The 22,389-nt window shown below is 37.6% G+C and overlaps 1 protein-coding gene across 1 annotated transcript; it reads right to left on the bottom strand.

Annotated features, from left to right (window-relative positions):
- Positions 1–2,641: 2,641 nt before the first annotated feature.
- On the bottom strand, positions 2,642–21,874 carry LOC126764602 (uncharacterized). Its single transcript, XM_050482270.1, has 4 exons — positions 21,765–21,874; positions 20,891–21,698; positions 4,032–4,237; positions 2,642–2,650 (listed from the first exon to the last, which is right to left on the bottom strand). Exons 1-4 carry the CDS (start codon positions 21,870–21,872, stop codon positions 2,642–2,644), a joined length of 1,131 nt encoding a protein of 376 aa, XP_050338227.1. The 5' UTR covers positions 21,873–21,874.
- Between the last annotated feature and the right edge of the window lie 515 nt (positions 21,875–22,389).

Raw genomic sequence — 22,389 nt, 5'->3', positions numbered from 1 at the left:
CAAACTTAATATACCCTGTTCAGGGTATAATGATGTTAACCAACATAAATTGGACTTCATTAGATTTCTGGATGAAAATAATATTGATGTAATGCTATTGTCAGAAACTCATCTTACGAACAAAAACAATTTCTTTATACCGGGCTTTAGACTCTATGTTACAAACCACCCAGATGGAAAGGCACATGGAGGAACAGCAGTACTGGTTAGAAAACGGTTAAACCACCACGCATTAGAATCTTATGCCACAGCGCAATTACAAACTACAACGATAACTATAAAAAATCGCTGCGGGGACTTAAACCTGACGGCCATATACTGCCCACCTCGGTTTAAAATTACAGACATCCAATTTAAAGACTTTTTTGGAACACTAGGCCTAGGTGGAGATTACAATGCAAAACACAAGTATTGGGGCTCACGACTAAAGGACGACAGCTGTATCACACCATTAGAAATAGGCACAATAACATTGACATAACATCTCCTGGTAAGCCGACATATTGGCCTAGTGATTGTAAAAAAATACCAGATTTAATTGATTTTGCTGTAATCAAAAATATAAATAAATGACCTTGGCTGAAATATAAAAAGTACGTGAGTAGCCACATTAATAATGAGCACAAAATAAATACAGGAAGAGATATTGACGAAAGCATGTTTTATTTGACCAGCAAATTAAGCTATTAGCTTATTTTAAATGGAAGACTTAGCCAACATAATTATGTTGGCTTGTCATAAGCTATCATAGCTTGTATATAGAACTAGATCAGCGGATTGTTCTTGCTCGAGTTAACAAACTGTCGTTTGTTGTGAGTAAAAGAAATTATATTTATTCGGGCAGTACACTTATTTTTGTGTCGCCTTTTTATACTCTCGCAACAATGTTGCTAAGGAGAGTATTATAGTTTTGTTCACATAACGGTTGTTTGTAAGTCCTAAAACTAAAAGAGTCAGATATAGGGTTATGTATACCAAAGTGATCAGGGTGACGAGTAGAGTCGAAATCCGGATGTCTGTCTGTCCGTCCGTCCGTCTGTCCGTCCGTCCGTCTGTCCGTCCGTCCGTGCAAGCTGTAACTTGAGTAAAAATTGAGATATCATGATGAAACTTGGTACACGTATTCCTTGGCTCCATAAGAAGGTTAAGTTCGAAGATGGGCAAAATCGGCTCACTGCCACGCCCACAAAATGGCGGAAACCGAAAACCTATAAAGTGTCATAACTAAGCCATAAATAAAGATATTAAAGTGAAATTTGGCATACAGGATCGCATTAGGGAGGGGCATATTTGGACGTAATTTTTTTTTGGAAAAGTGGGCGTGGCCCCGCCCCCTACTAAGTTTTTTGTACATATCTCGGATCTCTATATAGCTATGTCAACCAAACTCTACAGAGTCGTTTCCTTCAGGCATTTCCATATACAGTTCAAAAATGGAAGAAATCGGATAATAGCCACGCCCACCTCCCATACAAAGGTTATGTTGAAAATCACTTAAAGTGCGTTAACGGACTAACAAAAAACGTCAGAAACACTAAATTTTACGGAAGAAATTGCAGAAGGAAGCTGCACTAATGGACCAAAAACCATATCTCAGGAACTACTCAACCGATTTCAATGAAATTCGGTATATAATATTTTCTTAACACCCTGATGACATGTACGAAATATGGGTGAAATCGGTTCACAACCACGCCTTCTTCCAATATAACGCTATTTTGAATTCCATCTGATGCCTTCTCTGTATAATATATAGTACATTAGGAACCAATGATGATAGCGGAAAAAAACTTTACAAAAATACGATATTTGAAAAATATGTAAATGACGTATAATGAAATATCGATTATCACTTTATCATGCGAGAGTATAAAATGTTCGGTGACACCCGAACTTAGCCCTTCCTTACTTGTTTATTCATAATTTCTTACTGCCTATTTTTCATAATCTTACTTCTATTTATACTAACTAGTATGTTTACTTATTACTAGTTGATATTTTGTTAGATACAGATTATATTATTTGTTTAGGTTTCTTTACAGATACATATATTGTTTGTTTAGATACATTTGGTTTGTTGTATTGATAGTGCATTTACAATGTTTGCTTACTTGCTAATGAGATAGTTTGGTGCAGTTTACATTTTCGCACATGCATTTTGTTTGTTACATTTATGATGCTAGGCGAGACTATTGTTATTGTTTGTTTAGGTTACCAGTTGATAATTTATGTATTCGGTACAAAAATGTGATAAGTGACAGATGTTCCTTAACTCTCCTCTGTGTTAAAATGGAGCGTCCTCGCTACTTTGCTGCTAATTGCTGTTGGTGTAGGCGGTTTCAAATAAGCCGTCGATTTGTCGTTGTCTGTTGAGCATTCTAACATTTTGGCAATATTTGCAGAGGTGTACTAAACCATAAATAGTAGCTGTGAAGGTAAGAAATGCTATAATGATAATAAGTGTGAAGTGTGTGATTTTCTTCGACTGGAATTAAAAACGTTGAAATTTCCTGTATATTACTGAACTTGTAATTTGATTTCGAGGAAAGAATGCGGAGTACTTCAAGTTTTTCGCTGTGCTGGTTGTGTATGATTCCTCTGAGTTGTTGTTGATGGTTGTAATATGTAATCCCATCTATGTTTATGGATTCTGAAAAATGAATTAATTTAGGGCCAGATATAGGCATATTATTCGAAGAATGCTCATTATCTGTCAAGATGTGACCCCTTTCTAAAATTTGAATTGGAGCGTTATTTTTATTGGCCTTTCACGGAATTTGGCCAATACTTAGCCGAGCTCAGACTTAAACTTAAATAGGTCTTTAATATTCTTTTTTCGCATGCCCGCCTTTAGTGCATCGGCTCTGTACTCTCTCCATGCATTGCATACTGCTATGTCAATCAAATGAAAAGTTGTTTTTACAGTCCATTTCTTCGTTTTTATAAAAATTCTGTAGTATTCCATTGACTGATCAGGTGCGTCGACTCCGCCCATTTTAGCGTTGTAACGCTTCACGATTTGAGGGCATGGTACATTAATGTGCTTGCGTTCCTTTTTGCGCCACCTTTGTACCACTCCAACTGGGTCTTTTCCACATTCTGTGGATACTAGCGTAACGCACTTGCTATCGCGCCATTTAACTGCAACTACATTACCTTTCACAAACTGTATTATGTCTCCTCTATTCATATTTCGGTCTAACGGGAAATCCATCCTCTGCACAGGCAATCGGTTTAAAGCTATGGTCCCAGTAGCCGAATTCCAGCAGCTTTTCTAAAAGCGGAATCGTGGTAAAGTACCTATCAAAATAGAGAAAACTCCCTTTCGAAAAATATTTTGTCAATCTGATGACAATAGACGGTCCAACTCCCAAGCCAGTGTTAGAAAAAGTTCCTGCTCCTTGGAATATTTCGAAATCGACGACGAGCCCGCTGGAAGTCGCAACAACAAGGTTCTTAAGACCTACAGGTCTTGGTTTATTTTTAACGTATTGCCGCATGGACGCCCTTCCTGTAAATGGGATCATTTGCTCATTAATCGAGTATTACGTAATTTCTGTTGCTAATGCTTGGCATCGAGATCTAACGCTGTCTATAACCGGCTGAATCTTAAACAGTTTGTTTGTCGGAGGCTGTAGAGTATCAACAAAATGGAGGCTGTTCCTTAATGTGAAGGGTTTATCTCTGGTCATCTCGTTTTTTATTTGTGCTAATCCGAAGCCTTCCGACCAACACACCCGGACTCTAGGGTAAGCTAGGTGACCCATTATGATATGGAGTCCATAAAGATTTTTAATATCGGCAGTAGTAGCATTGAGGACACATCCATGCTGAGATAAGTGATACTTATCCGTGAAAAACGTGGCGTTTTGAAAATGATCTTCAGGAAAATATTTCTGAAAATACTCCATGGGTGTACCAACTAAAATATTTCCTTGATGACTTGTTTGTTGCGGGGGCGTCGAGTCAACAAAACCGACGCTCTTCCAGACTTCATCCCGAGTAGATACGGTTGTATTTACATGACTTACAGTTGGGTCTTGATTAGCTGGAAGTAAAATTTCATCTTCCGAAGAAGTTTCATTACAATCCGACTCGGATGAACCGCCCATTTGCCTATTTGGTTGTTCCCAGAGCGCATCATCATTTGAGTCATCAGAAATAAAGTCAGCATCGGAATTTTCCAATATTTGGAGAAGTTGAAGAACCTCCTCATCTAGATTCAAATTGAAATGACCTGGAATGACACAATTGTGCGGGTAAATGAAAATGCGAGGTCAAAGCCTGAAGCGCACAATTGTGTGGTCCTTTTTTAAACTTGTTAAAAACGCTTAATTTAATTATAATTTTTTCACAATAAGACCAAACATAGTTTATTTAATATTTTTCAATACAAATTTTTGCAAAACATCACTAAACTAAAACACTGCACAAAATTTATATCAATTTATCTTTTTCCATTCTTGACAACACGGCTGAACACTTCAAAACTTTGGAAATAGTGACAAAAATATACAAAAAATCAAAGCAACCGTTGAAAAGAACCGTTCGAAATAAATGGCATAATCATTGCTTTCGGGTCTTAACACGTAGTAAAGCAAAAAAAAATTTTTCACATTTTTTAGTCTTACCCGTACAATTGTGTATTGAAGGTCTGAAAGGGTTATGTTATCTTTGTGAATAACACGTCCCCTATTTGTCGTTACCGTCCTTCCGTTGTCTTCTTTAACAATTTGTTTCGCGTATTTTTTCACGTTTTTATTTCGCCTGTGCGTCTTCATAAATATGACGTCACCTTGCCTATAATTCAGTTGCTGTCGATTACGATTCTGATAACGAAATAGCATTGACAGACGGCAGCGTTAAACCAGATTAATTGCATTTTTCGGGATTAATTCAGGAGTTACCACAGCTAACTCCGTTGCTGAATCCAAAAATAACTCTCAAAATTTTAGGGAGTTTGTGAGATTTTCGTTGGCAACATTGATAAAAATGGCCAATTTTCATCTATTGTGAATGAAATACAAGCAACCCTGACAGCTGTTTATCAAATTCTCAATATAATATCAATAAAACTTCTATGTTATGATGCAGTTTTAAAAATAATGTCTTGATATGCTTTTGTAATAAAAAATGGTTTGGTAAAAATTGGTCGGCTAACAACCGTAATGTTTATCTTCTATCAATTTTCATTGAAAATATTATAAAAAGGACAATGAGCTGTTTATGAGAGTTTCAAACTCGCATAGCTGCCGTCTGTCACCTACAAATTTGGATCTGATTAAGTGCGCAGTTAATCCGGATTAACGCTGCCGTCTGTCAAGGCTATAAGACTCGTTCCTGATTTTCTTGTAGACGTTCGGGGATGTCAGGATACCCCTTTTGATTAAAGAACACGTCCTCGGGTTTCTCGTTGGTTACCGAATGGATCGTTTTACTGTATTGTCGAACGGCTTCAAATATCTGTTCTTCAATCTCTACTTGTCCGTTTGTAGTAGAATGAAACGCTGGCGTTTTGGTGTGCGCTATTTGTAACCTTTTGTAAATTTGTTGTGCACATAGGCTTGTAAATGATAATTCGTTATCAGTCATTAGAAACTTTGCGTTTGGGTATATTTGTGAAAGTATCTCGTCGACATACTTCTATATACATATCTTTTCTTGAAGGTATTTGTCTGAAGTGGCAAAATTTTGAGTATTTGTCAGTTGAGCTAATGTACATTCACTCATTATGTATGTATATGTATGTTATCGCTCATATAGAATAAATCTAAGTGTATGTATTCTCCGACTTTGTTTGGTGTTGGTGCTGCACCAAACGGTTGTTTGTTTGGTCGGCGTTCGTATTTGTTTGTGAGACAGATTTCACAGTCTTGTACTTCTTTTTTACAAGCGTCTCGTATGTTTGGCCAGTAATATTTTAACGAAATTTCCTGTGCGTTATTTTTGTAATTTCTGTGTGCACGTCTATGTGTGTCATTTATGATTTGTTTTGGTTTTTCGATTTCGGTTATGTCTTCAACCGTTTTATGAGTTAGAACAATAGACACAGTGGGAAATGCACTGATATCATTTTCAACGAAAAATAATATTTGTTCATCTATTTGTAGAGCGCTTACAACTTGTGGTTTGATTACATTTTTTAGTCTGTCCAATAGCTCTCTTTTAGTGTTAAAAAAAATTGTATTTCTACTGTTAGAAAAGATATTTTGGGATGATACTTGGTTGGGGTTTGCGTCTGATTGTTTTATAATAATTTGATTTTTAAAGCAATTTAATGGTTGCTTTACACGTTTAATTTTTTCTATAGGAGAGCTTTGTGCTGAATGCTGGGAATTTTTAGAATTAGATGTGTTATTAATTTGTTGGCGGGAAAGTGCATCAGCAACAACGTTCTGCTGATCAGGTTTGTAAGTGATTTTAGCGTCGTATTCTTCGATGAAATTTTTCCATCTTTTTTATACTCTCGCAACAAAGTTGCTAAGGAGAGTATTATAGTTTGGTTCACATAACGGTTGTTTGTAAGTCCTAAAACTAAAAGAGTCAGATATAGGGTTATATATACCAAAGTGATCAGGGTGACGAGTAGAGTTGAAATCCGGATGTCTGTCAGTCCGTTCGTCCGTGCAAGCTGTAACTTGAGTAAAAATTTAGATATCATGATGAAACTTGGTACACGTATTTCTTGGCTCCATAAGAAGATTGAGTTCGAAGATGGGCAAAATCGGCACACTTCTACGCCCACAAAATGGCGGAAACCGAAAACCTATAAAGTGTCATAACTAAGCCATAAATAAAGATATTAAAGTGAAATTTGGCGCTAAGGATTGCATAAGGAAGGGGCATATTTGGACGTAGTTTTTTTTGGAAAAGTGGGCGTGGCCCCGCCCCTACTAAGTTTTGTGTACATATCTCGGATCTCTATATAGCTATGTCAACCAAACTCTATAGAGTCATTTCCTTCGGGCATTTCCATATACAGTTCAAAAATGGAAGAAATCGGATGATAACCACGCCCACCTCCCTTACAAAGGTTATGTTGAAAATCACTAAAAGTGCGTTAACCGACTAACAAAAACGTTAGAAACACTAAATTTTACGGAAGAAATGGCAGAAGGAAGCTGCACCCAGGCCTTTTTTAAAAATTGAAAATGGGAGTGGCGTCGCCCACTCATGGACCAAAAATCATATCTCAGGAACAACTCAACCGATTTCAATGAAATTCGGTATATAATATTTTCTTAACACCCTGAGGACATGTACGCAATATGGGTGAAATCGGTTCACAACCACGCCTTCTTCCAATATAACGCTTTTGTGAATTCCATCTGATGCCTTCTCTGTATGACATATATACATACCATACTACATTAGGAACCAATGATGATAGCGGAATAAAACTTTACACAAATACGGTATTTGAAAAATATGTAAATGACGGATAATGAAATCTCGATTATCACTTTATTATGCGAGAGTATAAAATGTTCGGTGACACCCGAACTTAGCCCTTCCTTACTTGTTAATTTTGTATTTCGGTTTTTTTCCGATATGGCAAAAATTAAAGATTGACTATCGGTGTGTATAGTTAAATCTGCTATTCCATACAAGTAATTTCGAAGGTTTTGTAAGGCCCACACAATTGCGAGTAACTCTTTTTCGTTTGTAGAGTAATTCTGTTCGGTTTGGCTAAGTGTTCGTGAAATAAATGGTATGGGTTTTTTATTTTGCGATAATACAGCTCCTATCGCGTAATTACTAACGTCTGTGGTTAATTCGAAAGGTTTGTTAAAATTTCGTTGGAAGAGTTCAACCTGAGCTTGCAATTCTTCTTTTATTCGACTTAATGCTGCTATTGCAGGTTCATCTAATGCAATTTTAATTTTTGCGCTTTGAGTCTTTGATATGCCACTGTTGTCTCGTCTGAGAAACGTAGTAAGTGGTTTGAAAATGGCTGCAAAATTTTTTATGAATTTTCTATAATAACTTGCAAGACCTAAAAAGGATCTGAGTTCTTTTAGTGAAGTAGGCTTGGGAAAATCTTTTATGGTTTGTGTTTTTACTGGATCAACAGTAATTTTATTTAATTTAATTATGTATCCCAAATACTCTACGGAATCTTTAAAGAAGTGTGATTTCTCATTGGAAATCTTCATGTCAGCTTGATGAGATGCATTTACAATTATACGTATGTGCTCGATACGCTCTTCAGGAGAAGAACAGTAAATGAGAACGTCGTCTATATAGACATAGGCAAATTCTCCAATATATAGTCTTAAGATGTCATCTATACACCTTTGAAAAATTTACGGAGCATTTTTCAGTCCGAAAGGCATACGAAGAAATTCATATTTGGCTCCATTTATGCTGAAAGCTGTTTTTTCTCTGTCAGATTCCTTAATAAAAATTTTATGAAATCCAGATTCTAAATCTAAAGTTGTAAATAATTTTGCTTTACCAAGATTCTGTATTGTCATGCCTACATCAGGTATGGGATATCTATCTGTAATAGTTTGAGCATTTAGCTTTTGAAAGTCTACAACCATTCTGCGTTTAGGTTTCCCTTTTTCATCAGTACTTTTTTTAGCAACTGTCCAAATGAGTGAATTGTATGGACTTTTACTTGGTTGGATTATTTCATTTTCTAAAAGTTTATTTATTCCTTTGTTAATAAAATCATTATCAGTTATAGGGTACGAATATTGTTTTGTCCAAATAGGATCGTCAGATTTCGACCTAATTGTGGCTTGTACTGTAGTAGTAAATGGTAATATTGTGTTAGTACTTTCATTCTGTTGCATTATTTTTTGAATTTCAGATCTATATTCTTCATTGCTTACTGTATAATTTAATTTTTGCAAAGAATCACTTTCTTTCTTGGCCCTATATTTATAACTGAGCTTGTACTCGAAAAGATTAATCTCTGCTTTTAGTGTTCTAAGTCCCTGTTCACCTAGAAGCATATCAAATTCTTCTAATGCATCAGTTTCAAAAAATGTAAGCGAATTATCTAACACTGATACTATTTTTTTTTATTTTGTTATTGAGAAACCATGAAGAGTTTTCACTTTAATAGGTTTAGTTGGAATAGACTCACGAAGATTACATTTAGTGCTTATATAATTGTTTGTTGCTCCGGTGTCGATAAGAATATTTACTTCTTTGCCTGTATCCCTGCAGTGGCGTTGCAGACCCGGCAATTCATTCACTCGCCTAAAACAACAGAGCCTGTCTTGTAATCATCGTCGCTTTGTTGTGGGGCAAGAGAGTCTACTTCTTGTATTATTTTTTTATCTCATCCAGTAACACGTATAAAGGCCTTTGGTCTGCATGAGTGTAGTTCAGTCGATTTATTATCGGGTAAAAATTGAACTTTGTGTTGTGGTTAATTAATATGTCGGCTGCCTCTCCTTGAATTTTTGAATGCAGTATCGATGGTGCAGTGTAATATGTTGGGGTTGTGGCATATTCTTTTATGTTCTCCATGTGCGTCCACGGACGTTTCCTACAGGATCTGTACTGATTTCTGTTTCCCGTGAAGTCTGGTAATGACTTGAAGACATCTAGGTTGCTCTGCGATTTGTAGGCGATATTTGGCTTGCAATCATCGGGCTGTTCGATAGTCATAATATTTGATTGCAGACCATGTTCTAGGGTAGCCATCCTTTCTCGGTTTTCTGTTAGAGATGCAGTTAAGGTCACAATTTGAGCCTTGAGGCTTGCTATTTCCTGCGCAGACATCTTTGGATTGGCGTTGAATAAAGGAAAATTCAAATTAAAAAGCTTCTGTCTCTTTTTATGAGATTCCAGCTTGATGATCTTTAGTCTAAGACTTGTCCGTGCTGCTTCCAATTTTTCAGGAACCTTTGAGATCCGCTTTTTCAGGGCGTAGTTTTTATGTTATTTTTTGTGGTTGCCGCTATCCAGTGTTTCAGGATCTGCCGTCTGTCCGCTTTTTCAGAACCTTGTGTGTGGAAGTCCTACTTCACGTGGAATTTGCTTTTAAATTTTATTTTATTCGTTACCGCAGGATAGAAATGGCTTTAAGACCGGTTGAGCCCCCAGGTAACAAACTGTCGTTTGTTGTGAGTAAACGAAATTATATTTATTTGGGCAGTACACTTATTTTTTTTTTTTATTTTTTTTTTTGTCTATTGTTAGTTTAAGATCATCACTTAAATTAATTTTTTCCATTTACATATGTTCTGACTAAATAAATAAATAAAATAAAGAAAAAACATAGCAATTTAGCTGATTTTTTCATGTAAATCACCAAAAATGGTGATTTTTTGAAATGGTTGTATGGGGAGCCCCCCAGGAGAGTTCTAGGGGGTGTGCCACTGGCATGGGTGGATCGGCCGTACAAAGTTAGTGGGGGTCGGTCATACATTTGGACTCGATTGGAGTACTCTGAATGGGTCAAAGTGGGATTTTTCAAAATTTGCTCCTACCTAAAGGTTCGACCCAAATTGGGGGACATCAAAATTCGTTTGAGAGGTATGGTTCCTTCGGCAAAGTATCTTATTTTGATCCCTAGAATATGATTTTCATAGAGCAATGGGCGATTTTTAAATCAACCCGCCCTAGTATGCAAGCTCATGATGATACTCCCAACAACAGCATTGTGATATTTTCATGCTTCAATTTTTGCTTTCAACTAGGGAATCGCAATGTATGCAAATATGTATGCTTTTGCGTTTTGCCGTCGGCATTTCCATATTGGCATGTAAAAATAATTTTAGTGTGAGTATAATTTTGCATGAATGCATGCATACTAATATTTGCAGTCAATTTGGACTTGCATATTTAATAATTTTATTTGATTTTTACATAATATACTCTAATATTCCAATAAGTATTTTTGAATAATGGTTCTTACTAATAGAAATTGAATTTATCATAACAATATATAAATACATCGTCTAACATATTAATCTCATTATCTGCTCATATGAATGTACATATGTATGTATACGCAAGTTTTGGTTCTTCGAGCGGAAGAATAAAAATGCCGACGATGTTACTTCTGTGACATTATACTTTATTCTCTACTTGTTATCTTATTTTTTTTAATGTTTACTTGTTTTTCTTTAATCTTTTATTTTGTCCAATTTATGATATTTTGTTGTGTTGCGTCTGGTTGGGATGATAGTGTACACATAACTCCTCCCTCCCTTAATGGAAAACTCTCCTGAGTTTGAATAGTATTGTTTTTCTTTTTTTTTAATTTAACAAGATATTAAAATTATTATTATAATCACAATAAAACTTAAAATTGATATTCCAATATGAGAGATATTTTTGTGATATTTTAATTCATTAATTTCTTTAAAATTTTCTTCGTTTTTAAATACAAGGTCGTTAATTGTAATTTTGTTAGTGAAATTGTGAGTATCATAGTTTGGATAATAAAATCTTTGATTGTATGATGTTTTGGTATTTGAAAATGTTTATCGTTATTGTTTGTTCATGAAGAATCAATATTTTGTCTGTTCTCTCTTGATATATTAAAGAATTCTTTCTTTCGTCTTCAATAATTTGTTTTAATTTTGTGAACGTGTTCGAAAAGAAATTATTAATTTTTATTTGGTGGTTGAGAGCTGTAATTGAATTATGTAAATTTTCATTTACTTTCTTAAGGTGATTTTCAATATCCAATATCAATTCTATCTCCATCATTCATCGTTCCAAATAAAAATTTATGTACAGAACCTATACCGTTAATTAAACCTCTCTTTTTTCTACTAACTTCTGTTCTTGGGATTAATGTTTTGATTTTACCTCTCAAGATTTCAATTTCATTAGATAGGGTGTAGTAATGTATGTAGATGTGAATATGTTTGCGACATTTTTGTTATATTATTTAGTATGTAAAGAATTTCACGAGGGTCAATTATGTGAATTACGAGGTCAGAAGATGTAACAATCTGCTTAGTGTTGGTGATAATCTCTGCGTATCCATTGTCGGTATGTATTTGATGTACTTCCAGTTTGGCTGCATTACTAATTATTACAATTGCTATCATCAATGTTATTTTGAAGATGTATTTGACCTAAAAAATTTGTTCGGACGTTTAACACTTGACGAGTGAGTATTATCTAATGGCAATTTTCTATACCTTGGTTCGTATTTGTGCCGAACCGCTTTATAATTTTTTACGTAACCTTCTTTTTGAGTGTTATTAAACTCTTGTCTATTTCTATTTAGTTTTCCTATGCATTTTTCTTTAGTCTTCTGAATAGTGTCTTTAATCAAATTTTTATCAGTTTTTCCATTTACAACCTCAAGAGGTGTGGTTTTAATTATAGAATGATAAGATTTGTTACACCGTTCTATGCTTTGAACTACTTTTTCCGCTGTCGAAAGGCTTGGTTTTTCAATTTCTAGGGCTCTAATTCTTTCGGAGAGAGTATTATGAAATCTTTCGATATCTGAATTCCCAGTATGACTGTTTGGTTTTGTAAAATGAACTTCTATTTCTTCTTTCCTAAAAAAATATTTTATGTTAATTGAGTTGAATTCATTACCTAATATTAACTTTCCGGGTCTTCCTTTGATAGAAAAGAATACTCTAAGCTTTTCTATAATAGTTATACTGTTTCTATCTTCTAGCTGAAATGCCATAGCAAATTTCGCAAATTTGTCTATAAAAGTAAGGAAGTAACATTTTTTATTTATGTATATATCTGCGTGGAGGATGGGGTCATGGAAAGTTCTCTGATCGCCATTCACTTGGGAGTGGCCAGAAACGATTCTTTTACATATGACTCAAGCAGCTCACGACTTCCGGTCTTTGACCAAGTATCCTCTGGTTAGCCTAAGAACATCCGTTCGAAGGTGAGCTAAAGTGAGAAGGCGAAACATCCCCTGCATATGGTTGTGCGCTGGGTTTGGGACCCGCCACGTAAAAAGCCTACCCCCACCAGCCTCGGATGAGAGACCCCCCTTTTGATGACGACCACGGCAAACGAAATAAGGACTACGATTTAAGGGCATGCACCTGGAATGTCCGGTCCCTTAATTGGGAAGGTGCCGCTGCCCAGCTGGTTGATGTCCTCGTGAAAATAAAGGCTGACATCACCGCCGTCCAAGAAATGCGATGGACGGGACAAGGACAAAGACGAGTAGGTCCTTGTGACATTTACTACAGTGGCCATATAAAGGAGCGCAAGTTTGGTGTGGGATTCGTGGTGGGAGAGAGACTCCGTCGCCGAGTACTATCATTCACTCCGGTGAATGAACGTCTAGCCACAATCCGCATCAAAGCGAGGTTCTTCAACATATCGCTGATCTGCGCCCACGCTCCGACGAATGAGAAGGACGATGTGACCAAAGATGCCTTTTATGAGTGCTTGGAACGCACTTATGAGAGATGCCCCCGCCACGATGTCAAAATCGTGCTTGGCGACTTTAACGCCAGGGTGGGCAAAGAAGGTATCTTTGGCACTATGGTCGGTAAATTCAGCCTCCACGAGGAAACATCCCCAAATGGGTTGAGGCTGATCGACTTCGCCGGGGCCCGAAATATAGTTATCTGTAGTACTAGATTCCAGCACAAAAAAATTCATCAAGCTACCTGGCTGTCTCCGGATCGGAAAACTACCAACCAGATCGATCATGTTGTGATAGACGGAAGACACGTCTCCAGTGTTTTAGATGTGCGTGCGCTCCGAGGTCCTAACATCGACTCGGACCACTATCTTGTTGCAGCCAAGATTCGCACCCGCCTCTGTGCAGCAAAAAACGCACGCCAACAAACACAAGGAAGGTTCCACGTCGAAAAGCTGCAATCACAACAGACTGCCGAACGATTTTCTACTCGGCTTGCACTCCTGCTCTCTGAGAGCACTCATCAACAACTCGGTATAAGGGAACTGTGGGACGGCATTTCAAACTCCTTACGTACAGCTGCATCCGAAACCCTTGGTTTTCGGAAAGTGCAAAAGAACAACTGGTACGACGAGGAGTGCCGCGCCGCAGCGGAGAGAAAACAGGCTGCCTACCTCGCAACGTTACGATCGACCACAACACGTGCGGGATGGGATAGATACCGAGAATTGAAGAGGGAAGCGAGACGCATCTGCAGACAGAAAAAGAAAGAGGCCGAAATGCGTGAGTATGAAGAGCTTGATAAGCTGGCCGACAGGGGTAATGCTCGAAAATTTTACGAAAAAATGCGGCGGCTTACAGAAGGTTTCAAGACCGGAGCATACTCTTGTAGAACCCCCAAAGGTGATCTAGTGACCGATGCCCAGAGCATACTTAAATTATGGAGGGAACACTTCTCCAGCCTGCTGAATGGCAGTGAATGCACAACACCAGGAGAAGGCGAACCCGATTCCCCAATCGATGACGATGGAGCAGACGTCCCATTGCCCGACCATGAAGAAGTTCGAATAGCAATTACCCGCCTGAAGAACAACAAAGCGACGGGGGCCGATGGATTACCGGCCGAGCTATTCAAACACGGCGGCGAAGAACTGATAAGGAGCATGCATAAGCTTCTTTGTAAAATATGGTCGGAGGAAAGCATGCCCAACGATTGGAATTTAAGTGTGCTATGCCCAATCCATAAAAAAGGAGACCCCACAATCTGCGCCAACTACCGTGGGATTAGCCTCCTCAACCTCGCATATAAGGTTCTATCGAGTGTATTGAGTGAAAGATTAAAGCCCACCGTCAACAAACTGATTGGACCTTATCTGTGTGGCTTTAGACCTGGAAAATCAACAACCGACCAGATATTCACCATGCGCCAAATCTTGGAAAAGACCCGTGAAAGGAGAATCGACACACACCACCTCTTCGTCGATTTCAAAGCTGCTTTCGACAGCACGAAAAGGAGCTGCCTCTATGCCGCGATTTCTGAATTTGGTATCCCCGCAAAACTAATACGGCTGTGTAAACTGACGCTGAGCAACACGGAGAGCTCCGTCAGAATCGGGAAGGACCTCTCCGAGCCGTTCGATACCAAACGAGGTTTCAGACAAGGCGATTCCCTATCGTGTGACTTTTTCAACCTGCTTCTGGAGAAAATAGTTCGAGCTGCAGAACTTAGTAGAGAAGGTACCATCTTTTATAAGAGTGTACAGCTGCTGGCGTATGCTGATGATATTGATATCATCGGCCTTAACACCCGCGCCGTTAGTTCTGCTTTCTCCAGACTAGACAAGGAAGCAAAACAAATGGGTCTGGCAGTGAACGAGGGCAAGACGAAATATCTCCTGTCATCAAACAAACAGTCGTCGCACTCGCGACTTGGCACTCACGTCACTGTTGACAGTCATAACTTTGAAGTTGTAGATAATTTCGTCTATTCAGGAACCAGTATTAACACCACCAACAATGTCAGCCTGGAAATCCAACGCAGGATTGCTCTTGCCAACAGGTGCTACTTCGGACTGAGTAGGCAATTGAAAAGTAAAGTCCTCTCTCGACGAACAAAAGCCAAACTCTATAAGTCGCTCATAATTCCCGTCCTGCTATATGGTGCAGAGGCTTGGACGATGTCAACAACTGATGAGCCGACGTTGCGAGTTTTCGAGAGAAAAGTTCTGCGAAAGATTTATGGTCCTTTGCGCGTTGGCCACGGCGAATATTCTATTCGATGGAGCGATGAGCTGTACGAGATATACGACGACATTGACATAGTTCAGCGAATTAAAAGACAGCGGCTACGCTGGCTAGGTCATGTTGTCCGAATGGACGAAAACACTCCAGCTCTGAAAGTAAAGAAAGAAAGCAGCCGGGGGAAGCAGAGGAAGAGGAAGACCTCCACTCCGTTGGAAGGACCAAGTGGAGAAGGACCTGGCTACGCTTTGAATATCCAATTGACGCCACGTAGCGAAAAGGAGAAACGACTGGCGCGCTGTTGTTAACTCGGCTATAATCGCGTAAGCGGTGTCTACGCCAATTATGAAGAAGATATATCTGCGTGAACTATTTCATTTATATCTGATGGTGTTTTCGTTAATTGAAATTTTGGTTTTAAAGGTTTTCTATCATATTTTGCTCTATTGCAAACATCGCAAATATTTATATGTATATTTTTGAATCAAAACTTTCAAATTTTTCCAGTATATTAGTTTTTTGAATTTTTCATAATTTTCATTAATACCTGCATGGCCTGTTTCATTTTTATGATACTGAGCAATTTGTTTATAAACTTGTTCTTCATTTTTCATATCTTTAGCATGGATTTCACATCTAAAAAGTTTTACCTGTCTATTAAATATTTGAATAAGCTTTTGCTGAACTATATTGTACTGATTATCGGTTAAATAAGAAAAAATACCTACTTTTCCACTATTTATGTGCCTACGACAAAGATCTATGAAATTATTATTTTTTATATCTTCTGCGCTAATAAAATTTTCTTCGTGTTGCCTAGTTCTTCAGATTCCATAATTTTCTTTTTTGTTAAAATGATTTGTGTATTGAAGCGATTTACAATAGTATGTGAAATTGGAAAATGATAATTTAGTTCCTCCTTCTGAGAGTGGATTGTAGCATTTGAGCTTATGTTGTCTTCTTCCAATGAATAAATCTCGCCTGTGTTACTATCTTTTCTACTTAGAAAATCGGCTACGTTATTTTCCTTTCCTTTCACGTAATTTATATTAATATTGTATTCACCTAGTTTAATTAACCATCTTTGCAATCTTGGGTTAATATCTTTTCCCTTGTTTTTTATTTGGAGCCACTTAAGTGGTTGGTGATCGGTTAAGAGATCAAATGCTCTGCCGTGAATGTATGGTCTATAATATTTCACTGCCCAGACGATAGCTAGTAGTTCTTTTTCTGTAGTGGAATAACTTCTTTCGTGTTTGTTAAGTGTTCGACTAGCATAGCTTATAGGATGACTGTCCTGGGTTAATACTGCGCCAATTGCAAAGTCACTTGCATCCGTTGAAATGCCAAATGTTTTGTTAAAGTCTGGATATTTCAATATTGGTGGGCTTACTAATAGATTTTTAAGTTTTTCAAAGGATGATATGTACTGAGGATCGCGAGTGTTTATTTTAATATCTTTTTTTAAATATTTTGTTAAACCATGTGCTACTTTAGCGTAATCTCTTACAAACTTTCTATAATAACCTGTTATACCTAGGAATGATTTAATTTGCTTTGATGTATGTAGTAGGCAACTTTAGTTTTTGTATGTTTCCGATTTTGCTTAAATTTGGTTGTATCACTTCTGTTGTTAAAGTGTGGCCTAGAAATTTAGTTGTTTTCGCGAAAAATTTGCATTTATCTACCTGCATCTTTAAATTATGTTTTCTTAATGCTGAAAATATTTTGTTGATATTTTGGGTATGTTCTTCAATACTTGAAATAAAAATTAAGATGTCGTCTAAATAAACTACACATATCTTGTTGATATATTCCCTAAGAACTGAATTCATTAAACGTTAGAAAGTTGCTGGTGCATTCTTTAGTCCGAAAGGCATTCTCATAAATTCAAAGTGTCCTTGGGGAGTAGAGAAAGCTGTTTTTGGTCTATCTTCTTCTTTTATTAATACTTGATGAAAGCCTTTTGCAAGATCTAATGTTGTAAAATTGTTTGAGTTTGAGATTGTTGAGTATTGTTTCTATATGGGGTATTGGAAATTTGTCATCTATAGTGACTTCGTTTAGCTTCCTGTAGTCAATAACTATTCTCCATTTTTTTTCCATTGAATTGTCTTGCTTTTTCGGTACAATCCAAAGAGGCGAGTTGTACGGGGAATTACTTTCTTTAATTATACCTTGGCGCAACATCTCGTTCATCTGTCTACTAATTTCTTCTTCATGAATTTGGGGATATCTATAAATTTTATTATAAGTTGGTCTACTTGTTTTTGTAACAATTTCATGCTGAATTTCATGAGTATGAGAAAGGTTTTTACCTTCTTGGAAAAATAAATCGCTATTTGCTTTTAGAATGTATTCTAATTTTTGTTTTTCTTCTTCATTCATGTCACTATTTGATAAAATATTTAGCAAATTCTCTTTACATTCTGTAACTATATTAATATCTTCGCAATTGTAAGGGCATGAATTTATAAATTTTTTTTGCTGCCGTTTATCTCTACATACTCCTTTTCTAAATTAATTATTGCTTTAATAGGTTTTAAAATATTCTGTCCTATTATAGCATCAAAGTTATTATTTTTTATGTGTTGTTATGTTAGTTTCCAATGTATATAACTTTTTTCATTGGATTCGTTTGGGGTTGGGGTGACTAACTCTTTATTTAGGGAAAAATTTTCCTTAATGGTGCTAAAGTGTATTGGTTTATCAAGCTCAATGCATTCATAATCTTTTAACACATTATATTTCAATAATGATGTTGTAGACACTGTGTCAATAAGACATTTAATTTTTGAATTTTTTATGGTCACTTCTATTATCGGTAACGATTGTTTTGGGCTGGCAACCGAAAATTTGCTTGTTTTTGAACGTGATCTATTCTATTTCCAAGGGGGTGGTGGGGGGTGTTGGGGGTCTGTGTTGGTGGTTTTTGTCTCCTTTGGACTGAATTATATCTTCTAGATTGTTGAGAATTATTTTGCCTATTTTGTCCAAAGCTAAATTGTTGATAATTGTCATTTTGGTTAGAATTGTTACGAAATTCTCTCTGCTGATTGTCCAAATTGAAAATTATGGGAATTTTGCATATACTGTTTATTATTGAAATTGCCAAAATTGTGAGCCAAAGAATTTCTATTTGAAAAATTTCTATAATTATTTCTTTGATAATTGTTTTGTCTTTTGTCAAATTGTATTAGCAAACCTGTCTCTTGAAGAACGCTAAAAGCCTCTCTAATGGTGCTTATATTTCTACTAATCACTCCACTGCTTAAGTTGGGGTGTATCCCATTTAAAAATGTTTTTAGAATTAAACTTTCGTTGTTAATTGGAGAAAATTCTATAGGCTTTATCCTATCGAATTCATGTTTTAAATTTAGTTTATCTAAAATATCTTTTAAATTTTGAAAATATTGACTTACGTTATAGTTTCGTAGTACAATCGCCTGATTGTAAAGGGTGTGGTACGACTCCTTTACTCCAAAATTCTTTATGAGTTCTTCTCTCATTTGCTGCCATGTTGGTGTAGGTCCCAAAGGCCGGATGACACTTGCTGCTTCTCCTTTAATTTTTGTTTTGACGTGTCGCTGCGTTGCAAATTTCAACATTGATGGGTTGGGGTTGAATAAGGGAAGGATCATGTCAACTTCCCTGATGAACGATGATAAATCTCTGCCGTCAAAGTGCATGATTCTTGAAGCTTCCTTCAAAATTTGCGATCCTGTCATCTGAAGTGGTTGCTGCTCGCCCGAATTCATTGCTGATGTATCCTCTTTTAATATAACTGCACTTGTTGTTGTTGTTCTGTACGGTGCACTTCGCTCTCTCTGCGTCTTCTGTGTGTGTGGCATTAATCTCACTTTTCCTGGTAATACTGATGGGCGGAATGAAGCTATTCTTCGCCTTCACAAATTGTAATCCTCGGAGTCACTCTCCGACGTTCAAGATATTTAGTGTAGAAACTTAAGTTTCTTAAACTTGGCTATCTGCACCGACCGACTTATATATTTATATATATATAAGAGATCTTTAAAATGGGAGCTAATCTTAGGATTTGCCTCCCGTTGCTAAAGTTTACGAAACTTAAAAAACTTCAGTTTTTAGTATCGCTCAACTCTGCAGTTTGTTTTTACCGACTGCGCCAGTTTTGGTAATGTTGATGGGCGGAGGAATAAAAATGCCGACAATGTTACTTCTGTGACATGGGGAATGTTGGGCCACGTTTTGATTTCGATTAAAAAGTCACATAAAAGTTATTTTTTGTGAAAATTCCAAAGCATGGATTTGTAGTGCGAGTCGTAACCTTCCGTTTGATAACATTGGTTTGATAAAATTCTACAAAAATTTAAAAGTTATAGCCATTGGCGCAAAAAACCTGATTTTGCGATTTGGGGAATGTCGGGTCTGTAAATCGATTGAAACATGATTGTTACCGATGAAAAACATTTATTTATCAATGGAAATGAAAGAGAAATTCATAGATAAAAAGAAAAATAGGAATTGGCGAAAAAAAACTATTCCGACTCGCAGTGGATGCAGGTGTAAGTGTTCGGGTTCGGTCCGGCACATTTCAAGTGAACCCCTCGATCACAAACGATGCAATGGGCCGTGTTTTGACGATTCTCGTGCTTCGGCATCTTTTTCTTACAAATCGTGCAAAAATCGAAGTCCTCTTCGATGTCGGTTTCGGTCGGAGACGGGTTTCTCTTCCGTGGCGTCTTCGATTTGCCACGGCCTTTTTGCTTCTTGGCTGCTGGTTCATCGGCTTCCTTCGTCAATTTTTGCCGCTTTTTTCGGCCTTGTCACGCAGATCTGCGACAGCCTCAGGCGATGTCAAAATCGTTGACTCCATTGTCTTGCGGCCACGTTTTGATTTCAGCGCAGGTGTGCCCAATTTCAACGGGCCAACCGATTTCAATGCATCACGGAGCTGTGGAGCCGAAACAAGAGACAACAACGATGATGCAGCACCACTTGTTGAAGCTGGGGCACTTGTCGATGCCTCCGACGTTGACACCTCCTCATTCGCAGCAGTCACAATGGCATCACCAGAGGCAAGAACTCGACGTTGATTGTCGGCGTCTTTCTCTTCGTCACCGAACAAATTTTCGCCGCTCAGTTCCGAAGCGACAAAGTCAACTTCAGTGAAAATTTGCGGGTTGAACGGGTAGATGCCAGTTGTTCGGAAGCCGGATTTGATGGTTTTCGGCGTTAACATAACATCGAGGCACTGATCGACAAGGAGCGGCACATGATGCAGATCGAAAGTGACACCAATGTTGGACTTTTTCCATGCATCATGCTTCACGGTCATCATGCCTTTAAATGGTGCAAATACCGCAACATCTAGCGGCTGCATTTTGTGCGTGAATTTCGGCGGAAAAGACAGCAACGTGATGCCATGATCCAACGCCAAATCTATCGCCTCGATCGATAAATGCGAACCGCGGTTGTCCAGCAGCAACATGGTTGGCAAATCGGCATTAGCACCGGTGTGCTTGATGAAATGACGCATGAATTGAGGGAATACGTCAGAGTTCATGTAACCAGAACCGTTCGCAACACCAACAGCGCCATGACTCGCATGAGTCATAAAAATCTCTTTCATGTTGACTCGGGGAAAGAGGAAGAATGGCGGTATAGACTGGCCACTAGCGCTTACGGCCAAAGCCAAAGACACATTGGTGCCTTTTTCGGCAGATGTTGATAAGCCGACCTGCTTTTGTCCTTTGCCCGCGATGGTTTTGACAGGTCTGGTTGGCACGGTCGGGCACCCGGTTTCATCCATGTTCCATATTCTGTGAGGTTCAAACGGCGTCTTACCGAGAACGGATGAAAGGTTGGCAAAGAATGCATCGACATTCTCTTTGTTGAATCGCTTCGCACGGCTCTGGCTTACTTGCTCTGGTGTTCGCAGTGACAAATTTTTGTGGCGTTTCATGAACGCCAACTGCCAATCCTTACTCGCCTGTTGATTGTCGTTCCATGGATCCAGATACGACGCGCCAACTTTCCGAGCAAATTCATACGCGAGCTTACGAAGCTCCATCAAACTAATTTCATAGTTGACGTCGCTGGCCTGGAGAATGTAGCTTATCAGCGCCTTCTCTTGTTCGATGTTGAAGATCTGAAATAAAAAAAAAAATTATTTATTATTCGATGAAAGAAAAAGAAAGAAACCAGCAGAACTCACTGTTTTTGTGCCCATCGTCGTGCTTTCAGCCAGCAAATTCTTCATTACATCGGCATTGGCAGTAGTAACGTCGATGCTCGCACCATCAAATGCTGCAATATAACGCATCAGGTTGGTTCTCGGAATTTTGTGTGCCGTCGCAAATTGTCGAACGCTGTTGTGATGTATTTTCACCGACTTGATCGCGTCCAAAATGTTGTCGAAATCAACAATTTTCTCTTGTTTGGGATAGTACCGCGGCATAATGACTAAAAAAAATTTTTCGGAGCACGAAACTATCAGGAAATGTTGAAAAACTATTGTGTTGTTGAAATTCTGCACGAAAAATCACTTATACACGTCAAATATATGTATGAAGTTAGCATGTCAAATGTAAAAAACTATGTGGCCATATTTGCAAAATGGCGGTGGATAATGAACACAATGTAAATTCGTGCAAAATTTCTTTTGTGTGTCGAAGGCTAAAGGCTCAACTAATATTATAAACATATTTACCTGGATGAATTTATTGGAAAATGTGAAAAAAATCAACTGTACACAGAGTTGAAAAAAACTTTCGGAGTGTCGAATTTTTTTTGTTGTCGCAGAGAGGTTATAACACGTGTTCACAGCTCGAGTGCTTTAT

The sequence above is a fragment of the Bactrocera neohumeralis genome, unplaced genomic scaffold, assembly GCF_024586455.1.
Source record: "Bactrocera neohumeralis isolate Rockhampton unplaced genomic scaffold, APGP_CSIRO_Bneo_wtdbg2-racon-allhic-juicebox.fasta_v2 cluster09, whole genome shotgun sequence".
In the NCBI taxonomy this organism is placed as follows: Eukaryota; Metazoa; Arthropoda; class Insecta; order Diptera; family Tephritidae; genus Bactrocera; species Bactrocera neohumeralis.
This window is presented reverse-complemented; position numbering and strand designations above follow the sequence as displayed.

Bases quoted from the DNA above. Each gene is read 5' to 3' on its own strand.
- LOC126764602 (XM_050482270.1), bottom strand. From the start codon at position 21,872: ATGCGTTATATTGCAGCATTTGATGGTGCGAGCATCGACGTTACTACT. The intron at 21,699-21,764 runs GTGAGTTCTGCT...TTTTTATTTCAG, and splicing joins CGACGATGGGCACAAAAACA to ATCTTCAACATCGAACAAGA. The intron at 4,238-20,890 runs GCATGATGACCG...GTGTCATTCCAG, and splicing joins GGTATTTGCACCATTTAAAG to GTCATTTCAATTTGAATCTA.